The sequence below is a fragment of the Somniosus microcephalus genome, chromosome 11, assembly GCF_052327205.1.
Source record: "Somniosus microcephalus isolate GS21.2 chromosome 11, FLI_Smic_1.0, whole genome shotgun sequence".
NCBI lineage: Eukaryota > Metazoa > Chordata > Chondrichthyes > Squaliformes > Somniosidae > Somniosus > Somniosus microcephalus.
In genome coordinates, this window is record NC_140997.1 from 87,667,315 (window position 1) to 87,679,666 (window position 12,352).

The 12,352-nt window shown below is 41.5% G+C and overlaps 1 protein-coding gene across 2 annotated transcripts in view; it reads right to left on the reverse strand.

The window, feature by feature from the left end:
* Positions 1-558: 558 nt before the first annotated feature.
* The window catches only part of ccnf (cyclin F), a 73,357-nt gene continuing 61,563 nt past the window's right edge, over positions 559-12,352 (reverse strand). For both annotated transcript variants that reach the window (XM_086000920.1, XM_086000919.1), the window contains exons 15-17: positions 10,517-10,647; positions 5,768-5,940; positions 559-3,901 (exon numbers count right to left, since the gene is read on the reverse strand). In XM_086000920.1, the coding sequence (XP_085857046.1) occupies positions 3,435-3,901; positions 5,768-5,940; positions 10,517-10,647 (771 nt within the window). In that variant the 3' untranslated portion in view covers positions 559-3,434. The remainder of the gene's footprint in view (positions 3,902-5,767; positions 5,941-10,516; positions 10,648-12,352) is intronic.

The window sequence follows — 12,352 nt, forward strand, 5'->3', positions numbered from 1 at the left end:
TCTCAAGTGCTTTGGGACATTCTGCTACACAAGAGGCAGCAAGTTATGAGGGAGATTGTCTGGGAACGGAAGAAACAGCCCAGACAAGACAGTGAGCCTATTAAACCACTTTCCAATAAATTTGTCTCTGGAATTTGGCAGAGGGTGCCAGACTGCAAAGTGACAGCAATACAACTGTAGACTGCTCAACCCACTGATTGCAAAGTGTTTGTGGGGCACAAGGAACTCTACTTCATTAATAGTCATATCTAAGTGGCAATAATAACTAGGCATAAATCCTTTACAGTTGGATAGCTCAGATTTCAAAATAAATTTGGTTCATTAATGGCCTTGCAGGAGAAAATGCAAAACATACCTCTTGCCCAGTGTTCATTTCTTATTGCACCTACATATCCAAAATGACCAAATATATTTGTTATAACATTACAGCTAAATATTAAATTTAAATATTCCATTCTGATACATGAATGAAATGGCTTAGCTCCAGAACATGTGGGGAATCTGCTTTATGAAAAGATTACATTCAATATTGAAGTAAAATACACACACACCAACACATCAATTAACCACTTTGACCAATGTATATTTACTAAGATGACACTGCATACAAGAAAAATTATACATTTAATTTTGACAGTTATTAAATACAGATGTAGGTTAGCCAAAGGGATAGTGTTTGCAACAAACATTTAAGCATTCACATACCGTACTACAAAGATACTCATGATAAAATATTTCGAGTAAGGCAATTGTGGTTCTACAAAAATTTATAGAATTCAAGTAACACTTGTAAGGTTTTGAATCGGTTTCCCAAGCATCGGAATTCTCTCCCAAACTTGACAGTTCAACATGAGTAGAGTCAGATTTTTTGGGTCTGGAGAATTGAGTTTATACAGTTGGCAGTGAATGCCAATATAGTCTATATGTAATAGTCTCAAACAAGTCCGGAGGCAAATAGGAAACATTAAATCTGAGATGGTGCATAGCCGTTAAGTCATATCTGGAAATTAGAAAATAGCATACATTCAACATTTAAGATACTGTAGTTAGTTTTACTAAACAAAAACTCAAGCACGACGATTGTAGATTTTCCCAACAGAACAAGTTGAAACTCCCAAGTGCCCATACACATTTCACATCCAGACCCCTTATTTTAAAATATTTAGATCACAAAGCAGTCATTATTTTTTTTTACAAAAATACACAACTGAATTTCATTTACAATGAAAATGTAAACCGAAATGAAATTCATTTCAAAGAAAAATGTACTCAGTCAACATAATCACATGAAGTTTTAAAAACACTTGGTTTGATTTACGCACCTGCTTGTTTCCCAGGGCCCTCTGCCCATCGAGCCTTAATCTGAAGTTTGTAATTTAAGCTCTCCATTTTTGCAAAATGTTCCCTGAATTACTATTTACTGCAAAACATTTGTTGCACCGTAGTTTTCATTTTCACAGCTTGCCTTTATATTTCAATTTTAGCAGTGATTTTTTGTATTACTAACTGCCAAGTCTATCAATAGTTTCAGCACATATAAAAATCACAGTAGGCTTCCATTTAATCAAGGTGTACACATTTAATAAAGTAAAATTTCCAGTATGCGACTGTACAGTTTGTTACAGGTGCACAGATTCTCCCAGTCTAAATGGAAGTCTACTTTCCTCACTTAAAAAATGCAGCAGACACAAAAATATTAAATTGACCATTTCAAAACAAAATTAGACACTGGACAAACAGACTATTTGCTCTGCATCTATTGCCTCAACGCCAGGGACCCAGGTTCAAATCCGGCCTCGGGTGACTGTCTGTGTGGAGTTTGCACATTCTCCCCGTGTTTGCGTGGGTTTCCTCCGGGTGCTCCGGTTTCCTCCCACAGTCCAAAGATGTGCAGGTTAGGTTGATTGGCCATGATAAAAATTGGCCCTTAGTGTTAGGGGGGATTAAATATGTGGGGTTACAGGGATAGGGCTTGGGTGGGGTGGCTGTCGGTGTAGGGACCGGGTGCTAGGGTTTGGATGATCAGCCATGATCTCGTTGAATGGCGGAGCAGGCTCGAAGGGCCTACTCCTGCTCCTATCTTCTATGTTTCTATGCTAGACCCAATACTGTGGAGTAATGTAATTTAATCCAGTTAGAAGTGTAATTACCATTTAAAAATGAGTTTAAGTGGTTTTGTCAAACACCTGTAAACATGGTCTAATATCAGAGACAATTAACCTTTGTTTGTTTTAGCGTTGAACAACTAAGTGGTGACAAAAAGTCTCCATAACATTGTCTATTGCTTTTAAAGGCAGTGGCTTTCAAACAAAGTGCTAGGATATAATTTCAGTGCCTGGAACAGAGAAATGGCAGTATTAACAGGCAGACATCACAACACAAGGCTTTGGTCAGTGCAGATTTTAGCCGCATACAAGGAAAAAGCAGCCAATTCATATTTGTCACTGAAAATTAAAGTGTATTCTAATTTGGAAACCAGATCATTGCCCAAACAGTACATTATGACCATACCCCTGAAGCCAAGCTGGAAATACTGAGTATTAACTTTACACAAACAAGATGCATTATAGATTATTGATTTGTTCAGTGTATTGGGCCTTCTGGCCGTTACTTAAGTAGTAACCTTGATATGACTGGGCATTTGGGAGAGAGATATGCATTGTATTGAATTACACAATCCTAAATTTTATATACAGGAAACTTTGGTTTATCCGGAGGTTAACTGCCCGGAATGCTCGAGCCACCGGCAAAAATCAGGAGCCGTTTCGTTAGTTTTTTTTCTTTTCGTTGTTTTTTTCCCCCAACCAGTCAGGCTCTGCAAGGTCACGCTGAAGCTGTTGCTAAGCTCCAGAGACGCTTGCAAGGTACGGCCGACTGTTTAGAAGCTGTGTTTGTTGCCAGATACGGAGCTCAAAATCTCCGTATGTTTCAACATTAGCGCTGGTTTGTCCGGCAGTTTTGATGGGACGGCAACAGCTCGGTCCCGTCGGTGCCGGATAGCACAAAGTTTCCTGTAGAAAGAGATCTACTTCAGTCTCATGTTTTACATTACAACTGGTAAAACTAGTTAGAAGTAACCCAAGTAGAGACCGGTATAAAAAAAGTGTTCAAATGTGACATTACCAACTGTTACAGGGGCAAGTCCTGCCCACCATTTCCATTGGTGTCACCACTGGACCAGAACAACGCCATGTAATGCAAACACAAAATGTCTGTCCCCAGTATCCATCCAAGTTACCATTTAAAAACCAAACAAGGCAAGAGGAACAATTAACATTTAGGACTCCAATTTAATACAGCGCATTTCCCCATTAAATTTTGGTGTTCTCTCAAGTCTTACAACATTATACAGATCTAATATTGCTTTATTACCCATATTAAATGCATTCCAATTAAACAGCAATTTCTTTTCACAGACTTTAAGGCAATGTTTTTCAAACACTCAAGAAACCTAAATTCCAATCATCTTTGTCATGCTCTGCTCCATTCTTGCGTTTGATAGGCCTCCTACGAGAAGGCGACAACCTATGCTCCCTCCCAACAGGCTCTAGTCCATGAACCAAAGGCAAGTTTTCTGTGCTGCAAGATGAAGGCATTGGTTTTATGAGGTCTATTGTGGGAGATAGCCTTGAGGTAGACGGTAATGGTTCTCTAGTGTTTGTTGATGAGGGGCTATCACTGGTCACAGACGAATATCCTGAGCTGAGCTCCCCTCGAGACTCTCTGAAAGCACACAGTGCAGCAGATTCACTAGTGTTAAAATAAGCCTCATTTTTTGCTTTAGGTCTCCATGACCCTGGCAGGAACTGATCATCCATCAATCTGTCTTCACTTGCATCTTCACCGTGTTCACAATTCCCATTTACAGCAGCCACGTCCTCAACTTCACCGATTCCACTAACTGCAACACAAAATATTTTCATGGTTTTCAGTCAGGCTTTAGGTATAGCTGATAACTGCTTTAAACAAAATGCCTCAACTGTAGGCCTCACAGGTCAGTAATTAGGCCACACGACATTTATTTACTAATTATTTTACTTTACCCTGTCTCTCCTCTTTTCCCCTCCCCCTACCCCCTCAAAAAGGAATTTCAGTGCAATGGGGAGGAAATTTAAAGGGGGCAGACAGAATTCTTCACTGCATAGGTCTACTGATTTACTATGCCTAGAGAAGAAATCTTCCTCAGTGGTTATTCCTCCAAAATTAACTATGTGTACAGATATGAAAATGCAGAATTGAATCATACAGCGCAGAAGGAGGCCATTCAGCCTATCGAGTTGGTGCTGGCTCTTTCATAACTGAAGCTAAATATTTTTCTTTGGTAAGTGTTCAAGTACTCCAGGATAGTCCTGTGACATCTCAAATCAGGCTCAATTCAGTTAAATTCTGAGTAGATTATTTTTGTATTAACAGTGCCCACAGTTCTACTTTCCCCATTGCTGGTCTCAGTCTACATTCTCAACCTTCAGCTCCTGAAGGGCAGGCTCATTGTCTCTGGAATGACAGTGCTTTGCAATATTCTGCACCATCCTCAATATTTTACATGTTGGGGGAAGAGTCATTCTTCAAACATTCTTGCTCAAAACACATTGAGCAGTGAGCATTCCTCCAGATACTAATCATGCCACAAAATTGTAATCTGACCTGAAATAGGTGAATGCGGAGAAACTGGAAGCAAGAATGAGGCAGCCAGTTAAGATAATACGCACATATTAAACAGCATAGTTAAAAGAGTGTTTTCATGTGGCAGCCAAGAATGAAAGCATAGCAGCACAAGTCTAAATTGGGCTATTCATTCCAAGACAGTCATTTTTGAAGGTTTTGGAGCAGGGCCCCCCCCCCCCAAAGAATGAACACGTCCTATAATCCAGCTCATCAGTCCCTCTAAATTAGCTGGGTGACAACAAGATCAGAATGAACTTGTATTTAAACAGCACCTTTAACGTCGTAAAATGTCTCAAGGCACTTCACAGGAGCGTTATCAAACAAAATTTGAACCCAAATGGATGTGTTGCCTGGAAACTCACCTTAGTAAATAGCACAAGAGTAACTTTGGTGCAGTAATAACTGCTACTTTCTCTTCCCTACCAACCATATCCATTTTCTCACTCACGGGATTCATACAATTAGGGTTCAGCAAGTGCTGGCAGTTCTCCAGTGCCTCAAAGTAGACACTGTTCAGGTAGAAGACCAGACAATAACTACTAGCAGGCTAATTGGCTCAGAGGGTCATCATAGCTGAAGCTGATCTACCGTCAGCCAACATCCACAAACATCACTTCTCAGTTGGGAGCACTAGATCAGGAGCCAAAACTGATTTGCGCTTTTCTTCATGCCCACCCCACAAAAGTCTGGAGCAGCGAAGCCAATTGTTGCTGGGATCACTAACAAAACAGATCAGGGATTGAAGCTGTGAGTTTCCTGTGCCACTCCAAGTAGTACATTTTATCCACAGAGCCTGCTGCTTTTTTTTTTTTTTTTAATTTGTACATTTCAAATCAGCAGCTAGCTCATGGAACAACTGCAGCTGTGGATACACCAACCAAACATGTGTGTCCATGGACAATGTGGTGGCACAGACTCAATCCTGTGCTGCTCAAGTTACTGAGGCACTAGGCAGAGCAGCTGCACCTGGACCACTGCCAGAGAACCGGCAGAGATTTGGGAACAAGTCAACTGATTTGTGAAGGTGAAAAATTAGTTCCTGGGCTTAAACAAAGACATTCTTCCCATTAAAGCTCTGAAATATACACAAAAATAAACTTACCATCAGCATTTTTCTCTCCCTCACTTTCCTGGTCTCCTTCATATCCGGTGCAGGACAAGTCTAAACTCCAATCGAGGAAATCCCCCAGGAGTGTGTCCTCATGGTTAGATAATTCAACAATAGGAGTCGCCACAAAGTTGCCTCTATCTTCTCGAAAACTATCCTCTCTTCGTCTAAATAGAGGGAATAAAATTCTCAGACTAACTGGCAATAACCGATTAGCTGGCATCAGATCCTGAAACACATTCTAGCCAAACTTTACTGTTAGTTATAGGATTCTTTCCATGGTTAAGTGAACTGGTCACAGGAGACCAGCATGGGCCTCGAGTTAAGCCTCACTACAGACTTGAGCACCAATCTAATCTGACATTTTGGCATGGTTGAGAATGTGGTCCGCTCCTCTCCACTCCCCCAAAGTGCACAAGTCATCATATGACACTTAAAAGACATACCGTGTGGAAATCTTACATTTCCCTGATCCAATTTAAAATGCCAAGATAGCAAAATTTGATACTGTAGAATGAGTCACACTTAACATTAACTGTATACAAGTAGTGGATTTAAAAAGGTACAATACTCAATATGCACTGGTACTCCTTTGCCAAATGAAATGAAAGGCACCTTATGTATGCAACACATTGTCCCCACAATTTCAGTTTTGAATCTGTATAGCAGTGGCCCTTCATTAACCCCACAACACACTCCTACAAGTTGATACAAGAGGAGATGGAAATACCTGCTACATGCTCTGGGCAGAATAGGGATGCAATCAAAATGGCATTCTACCCCACAAAGGATAAAGAGGCTCTGTGCACTCAGTTTTGCCAATCACACCAAACACCAGCTCCCGTCCATGCCCCTTTAAATACAGTGATAAAAATGTAAACCAGTTTAAAAATCTATGGATTGCACGTCTGGAAATTTCCAAAATAGTTCAATTATTTTCTTTAAGAATGCCAACAGATTTGTGACCATAACTTCTAGGATCTAAATGCATCTCATTACATTCCAGTTCTGATTAACCAGTTCCTCCAAAGAAGACCCACTGAATAACCAAAGTTGACAGTTTAAAACTGTGGGAATAGCAGGTTGTGGTGTTAAGAGTTTGGAACTGAAGTACGATTATGGCAATCAGACCAGACAGTGACTTAACTACAGTTCTAATCCGCAGGATTCATTTGTATTTCAAAGCATGGGAGACAGTAGTATGCAAGAAATTCAAATTCTAGGAATATTCCGGTGATGAAAGATAACTTTCATTTCTTTAACCATAGAAAAATGTTCTAAGGCACACAAGAGCCAGAATCAAAAAAGAAAAAAATATATTTTAAAAGGTGACCAAATGCAAATTGTCCTTCCCACCCATGCTGGGAAGACTAAAGCCATTGTCTTCAGCCACTAGTTTACGAGATGAAGGCAGAGTGGAGAAGCAGAGGTTTCCACATCATCGTTATTATGTGGCTCAAAGACACCAATTGTGGGGCAAACATACAAGAGGCCAGAGTCATAGGAAGAGGTGTAGGACTGGAGGTGTTACATAGGGAGGGGTGATGCTATGAAAGTATTTAAACAGATGAGATTTTAATTTTAAAGCTTTGGGAAACAATATAAGCCAGCAAGGATGGGGGCAATGAGAGTGTGGGACTTGATACAGGATAGGACACAGGCAGCAAAGTTTTGGATGAGCTGAAGTTTATAGAAACATAGAAGATAGGAGGTCGGTCATCCAGCCCCTCGAGCCTGTTCCGCCATTTAATGAGATCATGGCTGATCATCCAAATTCAGTACCCTGTCCCTGCTTTCTCCCCATATCCCTTTAGCCTTAAGAAATATATCTAACTCCTTCTTGAATATATTTAAGAATTGGCCTCAACTACAGGAAACTTTTGTTTAACCGGAGGTTAAAAGTCCAGAAAGCTCTATCTACCGGCAAAATTCAGGAGCCGTTTTCTATAGGTTTTTTTTTTTTACTTCTCGTTGCTTTTCTTTTCCCAATCAGGCTCTGCAAGGTCTGTAGCTAAGCAACAGCTTCAGCTAGAGACGCTTGCAGCTGCAGCCGACTGTTTTGAAGCTGTTGCTAAGCAACAGGGTTTGTTGATTCACACGGAGCTGAAAAGCTCTATGTTTCAACATTAGGGCTGGATTATACAGCAGTTTTGATCTAACGGCACCAGCTCGGTCCCGTCAGTGCCGGATACCAGAAAGTTTCCTGTACCTTGTGTGGTAGAGAATTCCACAGGTTCACCACTCTCGGTGAAGAAATTCCTCCGCATCTCAGTCCTAAATGGCTTACCCCTTATCCTTAGACTGTGACCCCTGGTTCTGGACTCCCCGGCCATCGGGAACATCCTTCCTGCGTCTAGTCCTGTTAGAATTTTATAAGTTTCAATGAGATCCCCTCTCATTCTTCTAAACTCTAGCAAATATAAGCCTAATCGACCCAATCTCTCTTCATGTGTCATCTCTGCCATCCCAGGTATCAGTCTGGTGAATCTTCACTGCACTCCCTCCATGGCAAGAACATCCTTCCTCAGATAAGGCGGCCAAAACTGCACACAATACTCAAGGTGTGGTCTCACCAAGGCCCTGTACAACTGCAGCAAGACATCCTTGCTCCTGTACTCGAATCCTCTCGCTAATGAAGGCCAACATACCATTTGCCTTCTTAACCGCCTGCTGCACCTGCATGCTTACCTTCAGCGACTGGTGCACAAGGACACCCAGATCTTGTTGCACTTCCCCTTTTCCCAATCTATTGCCGTTCAAATAATGTCTTCCTGTTTTTGCCACCGAAGTGGATAACCTTGCATTTATCCACATTATACTGCATTTGCCATGCATCTGCCCAATCACCCAACCTGTCCAAATCATACTGGAGTTTCTCTGCATCCTCCTCACAGCACACACGCCCACCCAGCTTTGTGTTGTCTGCAAACTTGGAGATATTACATCTAGTTCCCTTGTCTAGATCATTTATATATATAGTGAATAGCTGGGGTCCCAGCACCGATCCCTGCAGTACCCCACTAGTCACTGCCTGCCACTCGGAAAAAGACCCGTTTATTCCAACTCTTTGCTTCCTGTCTGCCAACTAGTTCTCTATCCAAGACAGTACCTTACCCCCAATCCCATGTGCTTTAACTTTGCACGCTAATCTCTTATGCGGGACCTTATCGAAAGCCTTCTGAAAGTCCAAATACACCACATCCACTGGTTCGCCCTTATCTATTCTACGAGTTACATCCTCAAAAAATTCCAGTAGATTAGTCAAGCATGATTTACCTTTTGTAAATCCATGTCGACTTTGTCCGATCCAGTCACTGTTTTCCAAGTGCATCCATTACATCTTTTATAATGGACTCTAGCATTTTCCCCACTACCGATGTCAGACTTACCGGTCTATAATTCCCCGTTTTCTCTCTACCACCCTTTTTAAATAGTGGGGTTACATTAGCTACCCTCCAATCCATGGGAACTGTGCCAGAGTATATAGAATTTTGGAAGATGTCCAGCAATGCATCTACTATTTCTAGGGCCACTTCCTTAAGTACCCTAGGATGTAGATTATCAGGCCTGGGGATTTATTGGCCTTCAATCCCATCAATTTCCTTAACACCATTTCCCTACAAATACTGATTTCATTCAATTCCCCCCTCTCATTAGACCTTATGTTCCCCGACATCTCGGAGGTTATTTGTGTCCCCCTTTGTGAAGAGAGAACCAATGTATTTAATTGGTCTGCCATTTCTTTGTTCCCCATTATAAATTCCCCTGATTCTGACTGCAGGGGACCTACGCTTGACTTCACCAATTCTTTTTTCTTCACATATCTATAGAAGCTGTGTGTCAGTTTTTATGTTCCCTGCAAGCTTACTCTCAATCTATTTTCCCCCTCTTAATTAATCCATTTGTCCTCCTTTGCTGAATCCTAAACTGCTCCCAATCTGCAGGTTTGCTGCTTTTCGGGAAAGGGAAGGATGGCAGACTGACCAGGAGAGCATCGTCACCTCCAGACTCTATTCAAAGCCATGAATGAGGGACTCAGCAGCAGATGCACTGAGGTGCTATGTAGGCTGGTGACAGTACAGAGGTGGAATTAGGTGGCTCTTTTAACAGGGGAAATGAGGTCAGAAGATTCTGATTCAGCAAAAATGGTGGGTGAGGAGGGGGATGGAATCAGTGCCTGTGGCTGAAGATAATGGCTTCAGACTTCCCAAATAGGTAGGAAGGAGAACTTTAGTGTTTCTCACCACCTCAGGACACCCAAAAGCACTTTACAGCCAATTAAGTACTTTTGAAGCGTAGTCACCATTGTAATGTAGGAAACGCAGCAGCCAATTTCCACACAGCAAACATGTGGAAGCTGACCAGATGTCTACAGATAATGTTGACAATGGGCAGCAAGTAGATGAGGAATAGGTACTAGCCTGGGGACTCTGAAGGTAACTGCAGGGGTGGCAAGACAAGCCATTGCTGGAGATGCTCTGACTACAAATGAATAGAGAAGAGGCAGATGCAAGACATCATCAAATCAAGTTGTGACCAAGAATGGCTCTTGATGTTTAATGAAAATTTCCCCATGTAACTGAATTAGATCTTTTTAACCTCATAAAAGATGTATCATGTTCAGTTCTTGCTTGACAGAGGAATTCGATCTAGTTTGTTTAACCGTCCTTCAAAAATTAAACATAACACCCCACATAGAAGGGGAACCTTTAATTTAGGTTTAAAAGTGGATTCAGTTCTTACCGTTTTGTTTTGTTGCCTGAAGGAGATGTCAAAAAAGTCTGGATCTCAGGGTTAATGCGAGCAGAAAGTAGCGAAGACTCCTTTTCCTCTTTTATGCCTAGCAAACTACACAGCTCACTGTAATCCATCACCTAATATCCACCACAATGTAGGGTTAACAGAAAAGGAATGCAATAGCCACATTTCTACCTCAACATACTGTGAACTTGAACATTTAACCTGGCTTCACAGTTATCAGCTTACTAGCATTAAATATTTGCACTGCCAAAATGTGTTCAGGAGAACTTTCTTGATCAGTATGTTTCCTGCCCAACGAGGAAGGAGGCATTGTTGGATTGAGTCCTGGGAATGAAGTGGGTCAAGTGGTGAATTTCACAGTTGGAGAGCATCTGAGCATCTCGGGAATAATGATCACAGTATCGTAAGATTTAGATTAGTTATGGAGAAGGACAAGGAGTAATCTAGAATAAAAACTTAACATGGGAGAGCTAATTTCTGCAAACTGGATAAATTGGAGTCAGACTGGCAGGCAGAAATGCAAGAGCAATGGGCAGCCTTTAAAGAGATGGTTTGGGTACATTCCCATGAAGGGGGGGGGTGTGGAAATTGGAGGGCAACCAAAGCCAGAGCTCCCTGGATGACAAAGGAATTAGAGAATAGGATGAAGCACAAAAAAGGGGCATATGACAGGTGTCAGCTTAATACAAGGGAGAATCAGGCAGACTATAAAAAGTAGAGAGAGAAGTGAAAAAGGAAATGAGGGGCAAATCGACAGTACGAGAACAGATTGGCAGCTAGCATAAAAGGGAATACGAAGGTCTTCTATAGGCATATTAACAGTACTAGGGTTGCCAGAGGAGCAGTGGGGCCAATTACAGACCAGAATGGAGATCTATTGGAGGCAGATGACAAGGCTGAGGTACTAAATGAGTACTTTGCATCTGTGTTTACCAATGAAGAGGGCTTTGCCAAAGCTACAATAAATGAGGTTGTCGGGATATTGGATGAGATAAAAATAGATAAAGAGGGAGGTACTAGAAAGGTTGGCAATAGAGAAGACACCCAGTCCAGATGGGATGCATCCTAGGTTGCCGAGGGAAGTAGAAATTGCAAAGGTGCTGGCCACAATCTTCCAATCCTCCTTAGATAGAAGAGTGGTGCCAGAGGACACCCTTGTTCAAAAGAGAGAAGGATAAACCTGGCAATTACAGGCCAGTCCAGTCAGTGGTGGGGAAGCTTTCAGAAACAATAATTCGGGAGAAAATTAACAGCCACTTGGACAAGTATGGACTAAAAAGGAGAGCCAGCACAGATTTGTTATGGGTAAGCCGTGTTTGACTGACTTGATTGAGTTTTTTGATGAGGTAACAAAGGGGATGGATAAGGACAGTGTAGTTGATGTATATGTACTTTCAAAAAGAGTTTGATGAAGTACCACATATTGGGCAAAATTGAAGCCCATGGGATAAAAGGGGCAGTAGCAGCATGGATACAACATTGGCTAAGGGACAGAAAACACAGTTGTGATGAATGGCTGTGGAGGGAGGTATACAATGATGCTCCCCAAGGTTCAGTACTAGGATCTCTGCTGTTTTTGATGTACATTAATGATTTGGACTTGGGGTACAGAGCACAATTTTGAAATTTGCAGATGACATGAAACTTGCAAGTATAGTAAACAGTATGGAAGATAGTAATAGACTTCAAGAGGACATAGACAGGCTGGTGGAATGGGTGGTCACATGGCAGATGAAATTCAATGCAGAAAAGTGTGAGGTGATACACTTTTTGGTCGGAAGAATGAGGAGAGACAAAAGCTAAATGGTACGATTTTAA